General features: G+C 39.4%; 1 protein-coding gene across 11 annotated transcripts in view; it reads right to left on the bottom strand.

Moving 5' to 3' along the window:
- The window catches only part of EHBP1 (EH domain binding protein 1), a 230053-nt gene that overhangs the window by 78739 nt on the left and 131039 nt on the right, over positions 1 to 20275 (bottom strand). For all 11 annotated transcript variants that reach the window (XM_063328336.1, XM_063328338.1, XM_063328339.1 and 8 more), the window contains 2 exons: positions 4170 to 4348; positions 3479 to 3527 (listed from right to left, as the gene is read on the bottom strand). In XM_063328336.1, coding sequence (XP_063184406.1) covers positions 3479 to 3527; positions 4170 to 4348 — 228 coding nt within the window. The remainder of the gene's footprint in view (positions 1 to 3478; positions 3528 to 4169; positions 4349 to 20275) is intronic.

The raw sequence follows: 20275 nt of genomic DNA, 5'->3' as shown, positions 1-20275 counted from the left end.
TCGCTTCTCTCCTTTTAAAGCACACTAGATACCTAGATTGGCACGCAAATGTTTTACAGTCATTAGTTCTATAATTAGCAATCGTATGTTCTGTACGTGTCCATACAGCAGTGTGTGATGGGTTCTCCTTCACTGCTAGAAAAGGTGGGAACTCCTGGATATTCCAGTATATTTATAAACGCCTTGTGTTTCTAACTAGTTTCTAACTAGTTCGTAACTCGGTATTAACAGATTACATTTTCCAAGTCAAATTAAGTTTTGATAAACAGAGGTATAACTAAGCCTTGATTTTGCAAATGTTTATATGCGTGTTTAATTATGCTCCTGCATGATCCTACTGAGGTCAATAAGCAACTCCTACATACAGGATTACATACATGCTTATGATTTTGTGGAATCAAATAGTAGAAGTGAGCATGAGCGCCTGTTATAAAAATATGTCTGCCAGCTTAAAGGTAAGGAATTTTTTTCCATTTTAACTCAATGCTATCCCTGTAATTCTGAATTCTCCTGATTAAATACATATTCTAAAAGGATTCCTTCCTTGCGAAATGGAATATTTTGTCAAGACAACCGAGTCCAAATGTACTGAGGGATTTAGTAGAAATGGTCAAAAACAAAAAAAAGCCTCACAAAAACTGAAAGTGCCAATCGAACATCCAGAAGATAAATTGCTATTTCCATGCAATAATCCCTCAAATGAAACAAGCTTCTCTAAACAATAAAGTAATTAAAACCAGAAGTTCATTATTAGAACCATACTGTTGTGCCCTTCCACTTCTCGCCCTTTCATCCCCTCCAAGCTCCAGCCAAGTGTAGTTTAGTAGCTTACATTTCTAAAGTGCAGGACATGCTATTAGCAATATGAAAAATTTCTATTCTTGATAAGGGACTATACTGCCAGTATGCTGGAATTTTAACACATTTTTAATTCCTATTTACTAATAATCAAATGGACACAGAAAATAAAATTACTTGGTTAACGTTATTGGGAAGGCTATATGGTTAGTTAGATATATATGACATTTAAGTAGAACCCCAACTCTTTGGATCAGCTGGGAAGGTATCCCTGTAGCGTTTTTGATTTTCTCAAAGATAATCCTGGTTTCTCTTTTGCTCCTCACAGAAATTTGAATTTGCAATGAGCACAGTGCACCAAAAATATATCTGAATTCTGACTGATGCTGATGGAATCTGGAGTAGTTGTTCGGGTTGTCTGGGGATTTTTTTTTAGACCTATTATTACATTGTGGAAATTACAATGCATATACACATACACGTATGTATTTTCAGGACACTAAACCTATTTACCTATCTCCTGATGAAGTTTTTTCTTTTTTTTTCTTCTTTTTTTTAATTTACTGACAAGCTGATTGACAGACATCAATTGGGATCCATCAGCACAAGCACCACCGGCAGTCTTCCAACCATTTCCCAACAATGTAACACACTGACATACTGGCCAAGATCGGATGTCACAGGTAAATGCCCTTTTTTATTCAGCATCAGTGGCAGCACCGATTCGGCAAATGCCTAGCGTGCACTATAAAGAAACTCCCAAGATGTGCTGTTTTGTAACAGCGCATTTCAATGTGTAATTATACGCAGTAATTGCACTGAAACAGTTGTCACTTAAGATTTCTTCTTTTTTAAAAAAATTAAAATACAAACAAGGTCACCCACTTCTAAAAGATATACTCTTATGGGTTAATCTTTAATCTATGGTCACAGCCACTGCTTTCCTGGGAGGGGAACAAAAAAAAAAAAAAAAGGACGCTTCAGACAAAGAAAATTGTCCTATTCATCCATAGATGTTATTTTAATTGGTTAGGAGGAATCATTGTCAAACGTGTTACATATCTGCATGGAATTTATAGGCAGCCATTGTTGCCAGTGCTGCATTCACTCCAACCCAGGGCAGGTGGGGTTATCAGGCAGAACTGTGTGAGACCAGGAAATAAATCTGCAGGAAGCAACTGAGATACTCAATGTAGCTGTCAGGCGAAGGCTTGCGAAGTGATGAAAGAAAAAAAACTGCACAATAACAACAATCATTACTTCTTCAGTCCTGGGAACTATATCCTGGTAGAGAGACGGGCTAAAAAAAAAAAGTTCACCATTTGCCATCACGGTTTCATAAAGAAAAGATGACTGATCGTACTGCTAACATTTTTAATTAATAATCTATTCTTTTTTTATAATCCGGCTTAATTAGCCCGGACGCTCAAGAAAACTTGAAGTACAAAACCATATGGGGACAGAAAACACCGTGATGTCACGGGTAATCCACTTAGGTCGTCCTAAGACCCTGTATTATTATGAAAAAGATATCATTGGCCAAATCACTCATTAGATAACGGTAGCTCAGAGATATTTCGTTGTTTATAATACCTAAATACTATTTTAAAGACAAGTAACTCCCTGGCTAACACATAAGTGTGCAGGCACATTAAAATATAATTACCCTAAACACAAATGAATTTTAATAAAGCGCTTTCAGAAATCCCACATATCTACAATCTAATACTCTTTAGTTATATTTGCTACATAATATTCAACATAATTAATTTATTCAGAGTATATTTTTAAACCGTCATCCCAATTCAATTTAGTGTTTTTAAGGCGGTATAAAAACAAAATCGCAGCACTGAGAAGGTAGCTACTTAAAAACAATTTTCAGATGATCTTCAGGAACAATTTTATTATCAGTGACTCACATGAAAATTATCATTTCTAAACGTGTCCCTAGGGCTCAACTGAAGTTTGTAACATGTCTGAAAGAGTGAGCAGAAAAAAAAAGGCTTTTGGTGAATTCCTGCTTCTTCCAGAGAAATTTTTTACACCTTTGCATCACCAAGACACAAAGAGTGGTTTCAAACAGCTGCCCAGAACTATTTTTCTATTATTTTGGTTTATTTGCAAAGTATTGTCTTAATGCTTTTTATCCTAAACTTTCTGTGTCATGTAAAAATTCAGGTTCTACACTACCCACCACTTCGCTCAGCCGCGGAGTATAAAAGCAGGTGTACAATTTCATCTTTAAAAACACAAAAACTCACTATGAAAGCAAGGTTGACTGTGACCGATGCACGGAGCCCCATTAAAGCAGCAGAAAGAGAAGTCTTGCGTATGACAAACCAAGAGCAGTTAGGTTTTTCATTTGTTTTAATTACGTGGCTGATTAGAAAAATCAGAGGAGGGCTGGCCAGCCCCTTCCCCTGCGTCCACAGTTAATAAGTAGGCCATACAAATATTAAACTCTAACGCCAGCCTTGCATTTGTTGTGAATGTTAAAGACCATGACAAACGCGAGTCAATAATGCATCCGATTTGAACCGCGGGAGGCTGAATACCTTCTGTGAGCCGCAGTTACGACCTTACAAAACAACCGCACTTTCCCAAAATTAATAAAAACCCGCAGTGAAGCCAAAATTGAAGCTATGTCTTTTTTTTTTTTTTTTTTCCTGGCAGTTCTTACCTTTTTGTTGTTCTCTTTAATATCTTGAGGATTCAGGGACTTGTAGTCACTGAGGGGGAAAATGGCACAGTGGGTATGTACAGTATTTGATAAAAGCAGCAGTTTTAAAACAAACTGAATCTAAAAAATTTGACATACAATACTATCATACAGTAACTAGCAATTTCACAGCAATTCAATCAACAAAACTAATAGTGTGGAAAATTAAAGGAATAAATAAATAAATAAATAAACAAACACTGATTACATGTTTCATTGCCTGAAGCTTTCCATCTAAAAAAGAAGTTAAGGCAGGGAGTAGAGGCCGGCCTTGACAACCAAATTTACCAGGAGGTAATCCGTCCTTGTCAGCGTACAAAGAGCTACAGGCTTATTCCTCTCATCTCATTTCAACACGGGCACAATTTTCATAATCATCTTGAAGTCAGTTCTTTGTATAAGATTAAGAAGAAGAAAAACAAATCACAGAGAGGAGAGAAACAATTGTTTATGCAACAAGGGAGAGCAAAGAGGTCATAAAGTTTGAGCATTCAGAAATCTGTTTTCTTAGAAAGGATTCTCCCCTGCTTGAAAGAAAAGGGTGAAAACAGTGCAACACCTGAAACGAACAGGGATTTGATTTTTACATAAACATAAATGTTGCATATTTCTAGGAGAGTTAGTTTATGCAGACAGAGAGTACACAACTTACATTAGGTCTGGTCTAAAGTGATGTAATATTGCACAAAAGGATAAACCGTTTCTCCATGATGTAGTGAAATTGGTGATTTTCACTCCCCTATAGTTTTTTGTAACTTCTTTGCACCACACAAGCAGTGACTGACTAGCGTTTGGCTTTCTCCCCAAAACAGGACTTGGTATTGGGCTTGGCTGCAAAAAAAAGAAAAGAAAAAAGAGAAAAAGATAAAAGAATTTAATGGAAGATGAGAATTAACATTAATTGACCTAACTAGATGATCTGCATCCTTTGATGTGAGTTTAGGTCCTTCACAGCTGTCAGTTTACAATGACTGTAACTTGCAAAAGACACAAATCGCAAGTTATTATCTCCAGTCGTCGCCCTTGGCACTTGTCTCCAAAGGATGTAGCTATATGGGAATCTAGATCTACATAGAAGAACAGGCCAAGAATCGTACCAGTGAAAATCCCAAGCTTAAATACTCAAAGCACAGTCCTGCACAGCTCATAATACACACCATGGCAGCCATGGAAAAGCATCCCCGCATTAAAAGCCCTTCTCTGGACCAAAAGCCAGGCATGGCAGAGTTCACCATGAGCTGCCATCTACCATTGCAGCATGGGGATCAAAGTCGTGGCGTTGGTGACATATGATTAATGCCTTCATCTTTTACAGGCTCCACATAAAGTTTTCATCTGCTCTCTTCCTCTTTAAGGGCGTGATTGCATAAAGGTAATTATGGCGTGGTGCTTCTCAACACCCACCCATACCCAAAGAACTTCCTCTTCCGGGCTTTAGTTTTTCTATGTGGAAAGGGAATTTCGGCCGTAAAACGTTATCAGAGGGTGGCTTCTAACGAGTATCATTAGCAAGTAACAACCATTTCCCAAAAGGGTATTTTGACACTTTAAGTAATGTTTTTGTTAGCAGACGCCAAGAATTAAAATGGAATAAAGTATTTCAGGTATTTGGCATTTGTCAGACTGTCTGCGGTTTCCCAAATTCAGCGGAGAACATACTGATTGCAGCTGACGTTTTCAAGAAATAGGTGCTTATTTCACCAGAAAAATATTGTCACTTTAAAAACTTCTTAGATGTAATTAAACAGACAGAATTATTTGACTGACATAAATCCAAAATCTGAATTGTAGAGAAAGAGCGCAGCCCGCTTATTTTTTAATGTAATATAACTAAAAGCATATATACAAAACCAACATGCTATTTATGCACCTTATAGCTAAAGAGTCCCCAAATTAAGACAAAAATAGAGCAAGTAATTTACTCTATCACAGGCACTTCAGTTTAACAAGGAGATCCTTTTGGCCATATTGCCTATTTGTGAAAGACCAACGATGCCCCCACTTGACTGAAGTGTGTCAGTGCGAAGCAATTAGCTGCTACCTACCGATTTATGTTTTCACTGCTTCTGGGGAAGAAAACATACAGAACCAGGAAAGTAATTTTTCATCTACCATGACAGTCAGCCCGAAAAAGTTGTTTTATAAACACACCTACCTCATCATCAGATGGAAGCACTGCCAACTCATTTAGAAAGTGCAAGATGTATACCTTGCTGAGATTTTTTTAAAATACCGGATCATATGTACAAAATAACTTGCTTAAAAGTGTTCTGGTTTCTTTTTTAATCCCGTCAATGATTCAAATCAGCATGAACAAATCCGTTAATGATGAGACAAATATCTCTAAATACACTGAATTAACATCTTAACAGGGATATACAAAATAGGGAAGAAAAAGCAGCAATAAACTTTCTTCACAGTACATCAGATTCTAATCAGAGAAACAAATATTGCTTAGGAGCTGCCAGACAGTTACTCCAGATTCAGACTGATGTAACTAAGATCAGGTTTTTCTCCTGTGGTTTGTTTTTTTTTTTTTACATCTTGAAGCAAAACCCAGTAACTAACCACTGACTCCAAATTTAAGATACTGCACTGCTTAAAAATGTATTTGCTATCTAAATTATATATATGTAAATAACACTGCTGGGAGAAAATCATTAAAATAGCACTATCAAGATGCAGAAAATTATATTTTATCAAATTTTTAAAGCACTTCTTCAAACCATAGTGCACTATTTACCAGATTACTTAACTCTTCACAGAAATATTAAATGTTCCGATCACCACCTAAATACTTTCTGGTTAATTCTGAAATGGCCTTAGGCAATATTATCATTCAAATGCTTTAATTACACATCTAACAGACCGAAGATGTAATTGATTTTAAAACTAGGTTTTACAAAGGGATATCCAAAGCTATTAAATCAATACATTTAGCAGAATTTTGCATTTTATTTACAAATTAACAATTTTTTTTAAACCCAGATTACAATTCCTTGAAAATCTATACTTTAATTGGAGCTTTTTCCCCACGTTTGTCCTTCCATTTACTTTAGATTTTCTAGAAGTATTTTATCCAGAATATGCAAGATTTAGGATGTGCATAATATACTTAGACAATTTTCTCTTCTCTAGCCGATAAAGCAGAAATTATACACGCCTTCTTTCCAGACTTAGTACTCCAAGTTTTTTGGATAAAGGTGAAGTTAATGTTATGATAATGTTATGCTCTTATTCACCACCTGAGTCAAAGCTTTCATTATTTAATCTGTGATAAAAGCATTCAACTCAAGACACACCGGAGATACGTGAGCAATGGCCAAAGCGTGCATGAGCACTTGACGTCCCTTCAGAAGGTTTAACAAATGTTAGTTCTGATTTTTTTGTGAAGCATCATTATGAAAAACATCTTCTTTCGATACCTGTAGATTATACATATTAGTTACAGGTTCAGTGCAAACACAATTACTACCAAGTGCCTATTTTTAGCATACACTTGCTCTACAAGATTGGTAGGAACTCATCAAATGAAATTAAAATTTCATTAGCTTTTCCTTATATAATTCTTTAAAGCACTGACTACACAGTTCAAACTACATGGCAGTCATGACTCGGCTTTTTGGGCTCAAAAGCCAAAGTCCCCGAGAACTCGTTTGGAAGTGCCACTAAAAAGCAGGCGATACCCACAACAGATTGGCAACTCTGCTCACTGATCCACAGGTTACTGAATCTAACGCAAGTGATTTTTATCCAATTGTGGATGAACTGCATGGCAAGTGCAGAGGTTCCAGAGCTGGTCCCTCACATGCTAGCTAAGACCCAGATGCAGCGTCATGTGGGTGGATTTATCAGCTGGAGTCAGTGTGATCTTCAGGATATCTTTGTTTCACAGCCAACAGAAGCACTAAAGTCTGTATTTTATTCCTCTGTTAGATGTTGAGCTGGCAATGTGCACTCACAGCCCAGAAAGCCAACCCCACCCTGGGCTGCATCCCCAGCAGCGTGGCCAGCAGGACGAGGGAGGGGATTTTGCCCCTCTGCTCTGCTCTGGGGAGACCCCCCCTGAAGGGCTGCCTCCTGCTCTGGGGCCACGAACAGCAGAAGGACATGGACTTGTTGGAGTGGGGCCAGAGGCCACGAAGATGCTCAGAGGGCTGAAGCACCTCTGCTGTGAGGACAGGCTGAGAGAGTTGGGGTTGTTCAGCCTGGAGAACGGAAGGCTCTGGGGAGACCTTAGAGCCCCTTCCAGTACCTAAAGAGGCTACAGGAAGATGGGAAGGGACTCTTTTTCGGGGAGTGGAATGATAGGATGAGGGGGAACAGTTTTAAACTGAAAGAGGGGAGACTTAGATGAAATATTAGGAAGAAATTCTTTCCTGTGAAGGTGGTGAGGCACTGGCCCAGGCTGCCCAGAGAAGCTGTGGCTGCCCCATCCCTGGAGGTGTTCAAGGCCAGGCTGGATGGGGCTTTGAGCAGCCTGGTCTGGTGGGAGGTGTCCCTGCCCATGGCAGGGCAGTTGGAACTAGGTGATCTTTAAGGTCCCTTTGAACCCAAACCATTCTGTGATTCTATGATCTGGTAGCTTAATTAAGTTTTATAGCATATGTATTTTTCCTCTTGGGACACTATCCCATCAGAACATTACTCTATATTAACAAGAGGACCATAGCTTTAAACATTAGGCTGCATCCCTACATTTCAAAATATTTAAATAATTGTTTTGCTGCTCTTGGGAACACAGCACCAGGTACACTGATGGTTCACTGCACCTCTGACACACACAGGCCAATGCTCAGGAGAAGAAAATCAAGATGGGAACTAGTGATGGGAACACGGGGCTATGGCCAAGCCCTTGTAATGGACATGGGGAGCAGCCACAGTGAAGATCACAGGGGCTCAGTCTAAGCAACTCTCAAGAGCTTGCTGACAGGTTGCATGGGGGTGGAGGAGTTTGAAGAGAGCAAGGGGCAGTGTTGAAGGCTGGAAGAGAAAGATGTTGAGAGGAGCAAGTAAAAAAAAAAAAGTATGTAACAGCTGTGGGAATCTAATTGGAAGACTTATGTGGTTTGAGCTTTATATTATATTTATATTAATGAACACAACTCCCTAAAGAGGAAAGGAGTTGAGAGAACAACCTAGGAAAGGTAATTAACTTCAGGAAGAGAGAAAGCTGAGATTGAGATAGGGATGAAAGTCAGAATAGGAAGGACCTACAAACAATCAACAAACAAGTTATGTTCCTCAAGAAGCAAGTACAGGCAACGGTCTCTTACTTATTTGACTGAGCAAAATAAAAGGGATTTTCCCTTACCCCTATCAAAACTACACTGCTGTCTAGGCTCACTGAAAATCATGAAACCATTAAAATGCAAGATAAGGTAAATGAAAGTAACACACAACTGGATGAGACAAAATGTGCAGCATGCGGCTGGATACAGAAAAAAAACGGGAAGCTCAGCTGAACTGAGTGGTCTGAAAAATGGTATAAAGGTGCAATATAAACAAGACACCCAAATTCATCAAATAGATAACTTCATATCATCAAGATGATACTCTAGAATTTTATTTTTTAAACAACACAGGGCTCTACCCATAGGAATTGCTTAGCCCAGGAGTATTCTAAATTGAATATGGCTCATTTAGTAGAGTTTATGCCTTTGGCAACGTCTGTACTTGTCCAATGTGCATTCAATTTTGTTTATTCTGGGCTGTGGAACAGTCCAGGCATAACTCAAAAGCTGATTTTTAACTAGTATCAGGATGAGATAGAATATGGAAATTGAATCTGCAAAGATAGAATAAAACTGCTTTCCGGTTTATTCCAAAGATGGAAAAAACATCCTCATGACCCAGCTGTGACTTTATTCAGGCTAGTCAGTTATATTTTAAGTAGCAGGTCACCATAACATTATGATGGCTTCAGTGACAAAACAAAATACAAGCAGCATCGCTCTTTGCTTCTGGTAAGGGAAGTGCACAGATGTATTAGAAAATATATATATTTCCCAGAAAGAAATGTTAGGAGTTCTGCTATCCTGTTACTCTGATACACAACCGTAGCAGTTTAGGAGTATATTCTTTAATTTCGTTGCTCTCTATTTGCATGGTATGGCATATGATCACACAAAATGTCTCTAGTCCCTACTGCCCCTAAAAATGAAGGAGGTCTAAAAACCCAGCTGCCTGGTATGAGTTACAGATTTACTGAATTTGTTTCCTATGCGTGATTAATAAGATGCATTTAGGTAACCTCCAGGTTTCTCCAGCATCAGACTTATTAAAACTCTGCCTTCCTCACTATTCTGATTGTGCCCACAGCTAATGTGGGTACACAACGAAACATCAACTTCATATTAAAAAGCTTAGGCATAAGCTTTTAATTGCTTATCGTTCTACAAGTTTAATTTCAGCAAAACCAAACCAGTCCACGTTCAATCACAACCTTAACATTTAGACATCTCCCCCGGCCGACAAGCTGAAGGTGAAATCCTTGGGTCATGCCTCAAGTTAGCTGTTGGTCAAGTAGGTGAAATTATTTTATTCTAAAGGGTTTTCAGTTGCCTGTTAGATATTTTGGTGGCCACGAGGCTGGAAAGACCTTTTCCAAACTGCCTGGGAAAAGAAAGGAAAGCAGCTAGAGCATGTACATGCTATGTAAGATGCCAGAATATGGAACAAACATAATTTTCTAGACAACAAGAATGGTGGACCCTCTCAATCTGGGAAGAAAAAGCAAGTGATCAACGCCGCCTGGATATTCTGCTCTCCTCCTCCGCCGTTTTCCAAGTCATGCCCCTTGGCAAAAGGCACCCATTTGCCCGCAGCACTGTGGAAAGGGGTGACATGCTGGGGAACAAAACAATTTCTTGCAAGGTTTAATCCACCCTGATTTGCCTCTGAAAATAACTGGAGGGGGAGGGTTAGTGCTTTAAATATGTTTTCACTTTATTAGTTGGAGGTGGACAGCCAGTGTGGTCCCATGTCATAAGCTGTATGATGCTGTGTTTAACCTTGGACCCAAGGGAGAAATGATGAAGATAACTCCTGCCATCAAGAAGCGCACGCACCGCAAGACCCCATTCCCTCTCCAAGACAGCCACAGCTTCCTACTGTTTGCGACTCTCCCTCCCCAGCTCACGTCTAAACTTTCCCAGTTTGTGCTGTACATGGCCAAATCATACACACAATGGCTGTCCTTCAATATGCCACCACTTCTGGTCCCAGTCTGTAATGTTTAGCAGGTCCCTTGTGCTTGAGTTAGTTTCATCCACGAAACTTCTACTTGCCCAACCCCGCAAACAAACATGATGATGGCATTTTTTATTCTAATCATCACTACCCATTTCTTCTCACACTGTGCCTATCTCACCGCTCAAGGCAAAAAGTTGTTCATTATTTATTATCCTTAGCTTACAAAGTATGTCACAGCTTCATTTAAACAGTATGATGCAAATACTGCATCAGACATAGCATTTCAACTTGCCTGTGATCTCTGGCATGATAACTATCATACAACATCAGGGCAGTCTGCAATGGGTGAATTAATATATTGACAGGATCAAGAGAATCACAATCGGTATTTTACAAATAGGGAAACAGAACTAAAGAACTTGACTGAACCAGTAAGTGAACTAAGCACCACAAGAACTCAAAGATGCCACCTAAGGTCAGTCTGGTGTACGCATCCACAGCATCCCATCAAAGCTGCCACGTTCCTCCTGACTCCAGAGTGCTCACAATAACCAAAAACCAGCTTCCAGTCTTAGACAAGTTAAAATGAAGTTTAAGACCTGACCATCCTGAAGACAGGAACACATCATTTGTAGCCTCAAACAATTCATAGCTTGCTCAGTGTCACACACCAGTTCTATGTCACGAGTTCTCTCCAGGCTCTCTGTGGCATTGACCCAGCATAACGAAGAGACCGTGCTTTGTTAAACATCTTCCAACTCCTACAAAAATAAAATGCCAGCCCTGCAGACGGCTGCCTCTGCTGTTCCGGGGTCTGGTTACTTTTGTTCTGAGCACTGCAGAAGTGGTCCGACAGAAAACCATGGTGTGTGGTCATACAACTGAAACGTATACATGTCTACAACCTACAGGCACAGAGTGCACAAGGATGGGAGAGCTTACAGTAACAGAGGCTACCTTAAACCTGGCAGTTCATAACTGACAAGTACTTCATTTTGTAATTCTTGTAATTATCTAGTAACCTCCTTTCGGCTTTTACTTTGTGTAGTAATGAAGTAACTTTTTCTTAGCGTAGTCTTTTAGGGTTTTGGTTTTGTTGTCATTGTTGGGGATTAAAAGGATAAAAAACCCCAAGTATTTGGGAACTGAGCTCTAAAACCTTCAGAACCACAAGCCACAACACATCAACTACCGGACAACTTCCTCACTTGGCCAACAGGACAGGGAGCCTGTCTGCTCATGGGAATTAATTAAGAACAAGAGAGACTGTTTATTTCAAGATGACTACCTCCCCCTGTGGATGTTCTTAATAGAGAATAACAGTACTGCACAGGGGTGAGGGTAGCTACCTCACCAGGTTGAGAAGCCCTAAATTTTTTAGCTAATGGCAAGGGGAAGATTATGTTAATGATCTGGGAAAGCAGAAACAAATCTGAGACAATATAATGAATTGGTTACTTATGTGCACATAATTTCACCTGATGGTCAGTATGGCCATGAAAAAAAAGTCATAGGGAGCTCCTTCTCAGATTCAACTATTATAAAAGGATTGGCTGAGGCTCATCTGGCTTCTCTTCCCTGAGGTCGCATAATCTTTGTCTTGAACAACATGTTTTCAATTAAAAAACAAACAAACAAACAAACAAACAAACAGGAAAAGGTATATAATCCATACCATTAAGCAGAAGTGAACACTGAGCTCATTCTCTGATGATTACCTAAATTTGTAGTGTAACAGCCTGAACAGGTCACATGCATTTTTCTGCTCTCAGAAGACAGACAGTTTCCTTGCATCCACCTTCCTTTCTCCAGTTGCCCTGGTGGCTCGTGGGCTGCAGCCTCTGCTCCCCTGCAATCCGTGCTGGAAGCCCAGCTGTGCTACCAGGATGTTGCCGGTTCACAATCTCTGGCTCTCTGCCACGACGGGAACGTTCAGGGTTTCGGGCAGGTTGCCAGAATTAAGCAACTTAAACCACAGATGAAGAATAGCAATTTTCAAAGCTTTTAACTTTGTTAAATGTGAACTGAACTAGCAAAACGCACCTCCCTGGGCCCAAGGCTATCTCTGCCACATTTCAAAGGCCTGCAGCAAACAATGGAAGTGTTAGAGCTTGTCAGAAAAGGTCACAAGAATCTCTTCTAAAAGAAAGCACAAGGCAAACTAAAAATGAGAGTCAGTGCCAATCCTTCCTAAAAACAGTGAACTCTTGTTGCTTTTGCAGGAATTTCTTTTGACATTAGCCATTAAACAAACGCAAGTCATTCTCCCACTCTTGTGATGATTTCAACAGATGTTGTTTTTTCAGGCAACCTTCTGATGTTGTATGATTGCGGTGACATTGCTCCATAGAACTTTATGGACACCTATTTTGTAAATCTACTGCATCATTTATATTAATGCACAGCCATAGGCAGATTTATGGAAGTATTAGTCTTTGCCTATGAGAAATCTTTGTTTTAAATACGTGAGAACAGAAGAGAGGTGCCAAATTTGTGCAGGTATTGCACTAACAAAGGAAAACAATCTCTGTGCATGGAGGGGCTTAGAGCATTCGGTATTTTTAAGCCTGGCATTGATGACACAGAACCTGATGTGGTGCCTCTGAAGGCCAGAGTACACCTCTTAGCTGAGGGTGGAAATAAAATAAGCATATTCTACAACCCTGCATGCGGTGCTGGTGTCCCTGAGCTTACATCAGGCATAAAGACGGGTATTCTCAAGAAAGCTCCTTAGGATAGCTACAGTTAAATGAGAATTTAATGGAAACAACTAAGTTTTAGCCTTGATAAACTCCTGCATCGGCAGCCTACTCTACACAAACAATCATAAGATGAAGATTAATAAAAATATTGCTTCACCACTCGTGGTAAAGGAGGAGCTACCCAGAGATGATGGGGAGACATCTGAAATGCTTTATGCCTTTCGTTTTTCTTCATCTATTCTACAAGTCAGATGCAAGCTGGAGACTGGCTTTACTAATATCAGACACAAAAAGGTCAGATTTCAGCCAGGTGTGGAAACAGCTTAGATAAGCCAGATGCTTTCAGATCAGCTGAACACATATAACGTAATCCTAAAGTACTGGAAGAACTAGTATGAAACAATACCTGAAATTAATGGTCAGTTCGAAAACTTCAAGATAGGTGTGATAGTAGAAGAGCAGGAAAAGACTACATTCCCTTCCAGTCTTTAAAAGCATAAAAAAAAAGACAAATCAGAAGAATGCAGACAAGCTAACAAAAAAGAGGTGGAACAAATAATTAAGTTGCATCTTAGCATGTGAATGCTAAAAAGGAGACAAGCAACAAACATTTGTCACCAACAAATCATGACAACCAGTCCAAGTTCATTCTATAAGAGGAAAGCAGGGAGGGGAGAGGAGACACAGCAGACAACATATTGTGATGGTAGTTAAGCTCTTTTTGTTGACTCTCAAGATGCTCTCATAAGGAAGCATGGAAAATGGAGCCTTAATGAGACTCACATAGCATAGGGGCAAAACAGGCTGGAAAACTATATATAAGACCAGTTTAAAATGATTCTTGGAATTATGCATTAAAAGTGGTTCTGCAAGTGTATTTCTTGGGTTTGGCGTGAAAAGTCTGAATTAGGAAGGTGGATTATACACTAGACACGAAGGTGGGATGGACATCAAATGCACGAGAAGAACTCCGATCACATAAAAAGGAGAAAAGGTCTGAAGAAAAGAGGGTGAAATTCAATAGGTACAAGTGCAACATAGGAAGGAGCAATAATTTACATAAGTGCAGGATGAGGAAGAACTGGTTAGGTAACAGCTCTTCACAAAAGGATGTGGGGAAAACAGTCTATTCAAGCTGAATATAAGTCAACAACATCAGGTTGTTGTGAAAAAGGCAAACACCACACTGAGATGTACAGGCAGGAATAAAGCTTGCAAGACACGTAGTGCCTCTCCCACGCCACTCGGCATCAATAAAGCTGCAGCAGGTATTTTATGTTCAGTTTTGCGTGACGCAGCATAAGGAAGATGGGCCCAAAGAAAGATTGGGGAAAAAAATAAGCCATGAAGAAAGGTGGAGCAAATTTAGGTCATTTATATTATGAAAAAATGATAAAGGAAAGGAACATGGTAAATCTTCAAGCACATAAAATCCTGAAAAAGAAAGAAAATCCTTTGTCCCCCATGCCAGTGTTTACCAAAATGAAGTTACAGGCTTTAATTGCAACAGGTCAGGCATTAGGAGGAGCAATCTGTAAGACAATATAATGAAGCACTCAGTCTGCCTTGGAAAGCCGTGGATGCTTCATTATTGGAGGCCTTTAACAACAGGCTGAAGAAATCTTTCATTTCGTAAAGCTGCACTTGCCTTTGGGCAAGTAGAAGGACCAAGTGATCATTTAAGATGTGTTTCAGACCTACCTTCTCTGTGTTTCTCAACTCCAGGTCCTACAGGGGAAAGACACAGCTGGCACAAGCCGGTGCTACCATGAGCAGGAGCCCCGCGGAGCTCCCCTCTGCTTGCTGGCAGCAGGGAAAGCAAGCCGATGAGCCCCCGTTTCCCACCAAGCACGCCTCACGCTGGCCTCTCGGCTCACATCATCCACCAACAAAAAAAGTACTTCCCATCTTAAAAAATTAAGCCTGGGGCTGGGGTCCCAATGTTATTTGTTTCATAAGCAACTCATGCACTGATTCACCTGTGTTTATCAGCTTTCCTTGCAAAGCACAGTATATTGTGCTTTTTTCCTTTTAACAACGATGGCAAGAGTTATCTGAACACACAGAAAGTTCCATAACTGCTAACACACCTCTTCAAATGAGGAATTGTACAGAGTGTGTCTTTTAGTTATCTTTTCGTTGTTTAGGAGACTGGCTGTTGAAGAAGTGTAACCCCACCAACTCCTCATGAACACTAGCAGAGAGGAAGGCTCTCTCCCACCCAGCACTTCTCCGCAGAAAGTCCCAACGACCCTTTACAACCCGGGATACATTAGAAAGACTATTTCATCTGCAAGGTAAGAGTTCAGGTCAAACGCAGGACAACAGTCAGAACAAGAAGCCACCTGATTACATTTGGGTGAAATTAGGTATTTAGGCAAAGAGTAAGATGTAAGCAACACTGGTAACCAAACCAGCTGGATTCGGCTCTCAGTCACAGCAGAGGTGTCACAAGCAGAGTAAACTGGGAAACAAGAATTACTTTAGGGTTTTTTTCCTTGTTTTTTTTTTCTTTTTTTTCTTTTTTTAAAGAAAAAACCAAGGTGATAAGACATGAAAAATTCTTCTATACCATAAACAGAATGCTTCACTCACAAACACCATTCATAAGCAACAGATAAAACAAAAAAATGTTATTATGTAAATAAAACGAGTGAAACATAAAGGAATGGCAGACTAGAATATTCTTGTTTTAGTTGCCCAACAGAACAAGCGTTATTCAAGCAGTGTGAAGGCAGATTGCTATCTTTACCTCGTTGAATAGTACCTTATTCTGTGAATAGCCCCCATGGAATAACAGCCACTACTCAAGGATTCAATAGCTTAATGAACATAACAGGACTGGCACAATCTGGAGCTTAATTTGCATGTAGTTTGAATATTTGTACTTTATTAATTTCATTTCAAAATAAAAATACATGTAAAAGTCACAGCAATTCAAGTGCCACTTGGCTTAACATATATTTTTCCCGGAATTCTTACGCTATCCAAATTTGCTAATTGCCAGGACTTCTGCAGCTAAACGGAGAAATACATGTTAAATGAAAATATCCTTTTTGTTTTGTAATACGTAATTAACACAAGCTTTTCTAGCTTCAACACTGGTAAATCTATCCTCTTGAAAAATACACACATCATTTTCATGCTACAAATTAAATTTGGTGTGGTTATGCTTTTAGCACTCAACAAGTAAAAGCTTGTAAATGAAAAGCTGAAGCATAAAGGTATGGCAAGTCTCATTTAAGAAATCAGAATCTTCAGGAAAGAGGAATTCTCTCCTGCAGAAGTCAAGAAAAGCTGCTAATAATTAAATACTGCTGTTGATTAACACTTTACACTACATGTTTATTTTCCAAGTCCTTATTTAAGCAGATTGTGATATAAACCTAATCAAATCACTGTACTTCATTCCCATATGATGCCTGGCTAATAACCACACAACAGTTGGAAACTGTCAAAATATTTTACAGCTCAATTGTAATTACCATCCAAGTCGAAGCATGCAGTAATTGGGCGTTAGCCATGTTCTAGGGGTGTTACAGCAACACACAGCAGTCAGTTCTTCTGTGTTTCATTTTTTACACATGTAAAACTCCTGAATGATCCCCAGGATCTACTTCATAAAATTCTGAATGAAATATTAGTACGTTGTCTGCAGAGACAGCTTTTTTTTTTTTCCTTAATACAATACAGTATTTATGTCAACACTTCAAAAATTTGCCTAACATTCGGAACTACACAATTTGTTCAGAAGCTTTTTTTTTTTCTGGTTTAAAATCCCTAAAGTAAAAAAAATATATTGTCAAATAAATAAAAATGAAACATTTTGACCAAAATATTACATGCTAAAAATAGAAAAATTAAAAGCTTTGAGATAAATGCTGATTTTGACTTCAAGGAACAAAATGTGCAGATCACAAATAGAAAAAATATTGCAAGCAGCTGAAAGAGAAAAAAAAGTACTGCCACAATATGGTAACATGAGGAACTTGAAAGGGTTTTTAGCGTGTACTATTATATACGTAATGAGCATAATACTCACGAGTATTGTACACAGATGATAGCCCGATAGGTTTTTTCTTGAACAGACAACTCTATAGGGGCTTCTGATTGTTTAGAGTTGGTATTTCTAAGGCAGTATCAGAGATACGGATTCACGATTCACTGGTCTTTCAACACTACTTGAATCATTAATCCATGCATTAACTGTCACTAACTCCACAGTGACAAGACAGACAACATCACTGGATCCCTACTACATTACTATCCAATGGATTAAAATCCTTAAGAGATGTTATTTATGCCTTTGAGCTGACAAGTTATAAATGGAAGGAAGTGTTACGTTTTTAAGTGTCCTTTGGACTGAGTTTACATGGTCGGGTTAAATAAAATTAAGTGCTCTTGAAAGAAAGCCTCTCAATTGGTCCCAAGATGATGCAACACCTAACATGCTTCTGGTGTGAGCTGTTCGTGATTCTAAATATTCGTCTGCAGACAGGACTGGGAAACACCTAGATGGAAAGACTGCACCAGAAGACTTTGGTCTTCCAACCAGCAGTACCAGTGCCATTAGAAAAAGCTGTGGGTGAAGATATTGATCGCTCTTCCCTTGGATTGGGGGATGGAGACTTCTCAGACAACCCCAAGGAGCTACAGAGGGAAAAATTTCAGCCGGCACAAATGCAGAAAACTCCAGCTCAAGCCTCGTACATCGTTTTGAACAAGTCTGATCACGCCCCAGTGTTGCAACGCGTACAGCACTTATCATTCACACATCTCAGCCTCCTGCAATACTTTTCACTGCACGAGCACCTCGGGATAGGTGGAGGAGGGAAAAGAAGGGAGCCTTCATTCCTACACGGGAATTTCCATGCTTTGGGAAGTGTAAATTAGAGCATTACTACTAGTTTGACAGTAAGTTTGCTAATAAATGTGTAGCAACATATCTAATTGCATAACGAGAGATTAAACGATTATGACTATCTTTGAAATGGGGAGAATAAAGAGAAGAGAAAGCATACATAAGGAAGAGCTCTGGTAACTGCAGCTGTAGTTCATTTCTAAACTTTGACAAATGTATAAAAGCCAATGTATTTTATAGAATCATAGAATCACAGAATTGTTAGGGTTGGAAGGGACCTTAAAGATCATCTAGTTCCAACGCCACTGCCATGGGCAGGGACACCTCCCACTAGATGAGGTTGCTCAGAGTCCCATCCAACCTGGCCTTAAAATCTTCCAGGGATGGGGCTTCCACCACCTCTCTGGGCAACCTGTTCCAGTGTCTCACCACCTTCATGGTGAAGAACTTCTTCCTAACATCCAATCTGAATCGTCCCATCTCTAGTTTTAATCCATTCCCTCTAGTCCCACTATTGCCCGACATCCTAAAAAGTCCCTCACCAGCTTTCTTGTAGGCCCCCTTAAGATACTGGTAGGCCACTATAAGGTCTCCTCGGAGCCTTCTTTTCTCCAGACTGAACAACCCCAACTCTCTCAGTCTGTCAATACTTTGTTGATACTGCTCTAAATAAGCTTCCAGTGGATTCTACAAATATTGAGTATTATTTCTAAGTTAGATGAGTTTATAAAAATTATTTCAAGTTAACTGTAGGATCCACCATCTTAAAAACATGGGGTTTACAGATTGCTCAGCAACAGTCTGCAGCAGAAGCATGATCCAGGACACGACTAGGAAACAAGAGGAGTGACATCACTTGACTAAGATCCACCTTACCTTTAAAGTTGCACTGGGGAGGATTTCAAAGAGCAGTTTTGCCTATAGTTGCAATAGTATTTACAGACTACTCCAACAGAAGTGCCAGTGGGAGAATGACGAATTGATAAATACATATATAAAAATATATATAAATATATACTTTAGTCATAGTGTAGTTTCTCAATGTGTTACATTCACCTAAGTATTTTTCTACCATAGGTAAATACTTAAAAGTAATTTTGCAATGATTTTTATTCTCTCCTATTTATAAAACCTTGGCAGTGTAAGAGCTGCTACTGTTTGACAGTTATGCTGCATTTTAAGCTTTTCAATGCCTCCTCCAAGTTTGCATGGGGAGGACGAGGGTGCTGCACTCTCAAAAGGGGAATTTAGGCAGAGAAGATTAGTCTTACAAGACCTCTTCTGCAGTTCAGAGAGAGAGGTTGTTTAGAGGTCCAGCCTTAGGGGATGCTACCTCTGCCCACACATTATGGAAAACTCCAGAGATCTCTTATGTCCTAAATCAGACACGAGCAATACAGTCGGTAACTAGCTTCACTACAAAAAGAGGTCAAAAGGGACAGTCTTGCGGAGTCTAAACCTACAACTCTGATTCAGGAGGAACTAAAGGACTTCAACACCTTGTTGCCTTAAGTGGATTCTCCATTAAGTCTCACGAGTTCCTAAAAAAAGCCAGGTGTCTAATTGCAACCATCACCATCAAACTGTTATTTCAAAATATATTTCTAAGTTTTTGCTCTTGTGAATATGACAGCCTCTCACACAACTGTGCATGCACAATCACAGCCAGCAGTTATGTACACATTTTTGAGCTTACTGTCTAGGACAAGGTCTGTGAGCTCACAGGAGAACGGAGGCCACCTTCTACAGTCCCACTGGACACGAATCCACTCTGGAAATAGCAGAGTTATGCGCTCTTGGTGCTAAAGATTCCAGGCGTGCGTATGAAGTTGTTTCTAGTCTCAAAATTAAACACCACAGCATCTTCACTGAGGTAATAAAAATTACTAATGAATCCTCCAGCACTTAGAGCTGTGTTCTTCAAGATATTCAATACCAGATGACAACGTTTGTTTTTTTTTTTAAATAAAAAAATCTGTTGAAAGACTCCATTTTTGGGGA

Source organism: Chroicocephalus ridibundus, chromosome 3 (genome assembly GCF_963924245.1).
Source record: "Chroicocephalus ridibundus chromosome 3, bChrRid1.1, whole genome shotgun sequence".
In the NCBI taxonomy this organism is placed as follows: domain Eukaryota; kingdom Metazoa; phylum Chordata; class Aves; order Charadriiformes; family Laridae; genus Chroicocephalus; species Chroicocephalus ridibundus.
Note: the sequence above shows the minus strand (reverse complement) of the source record. Positions and strands in the feature narration are given on the sequence as shown.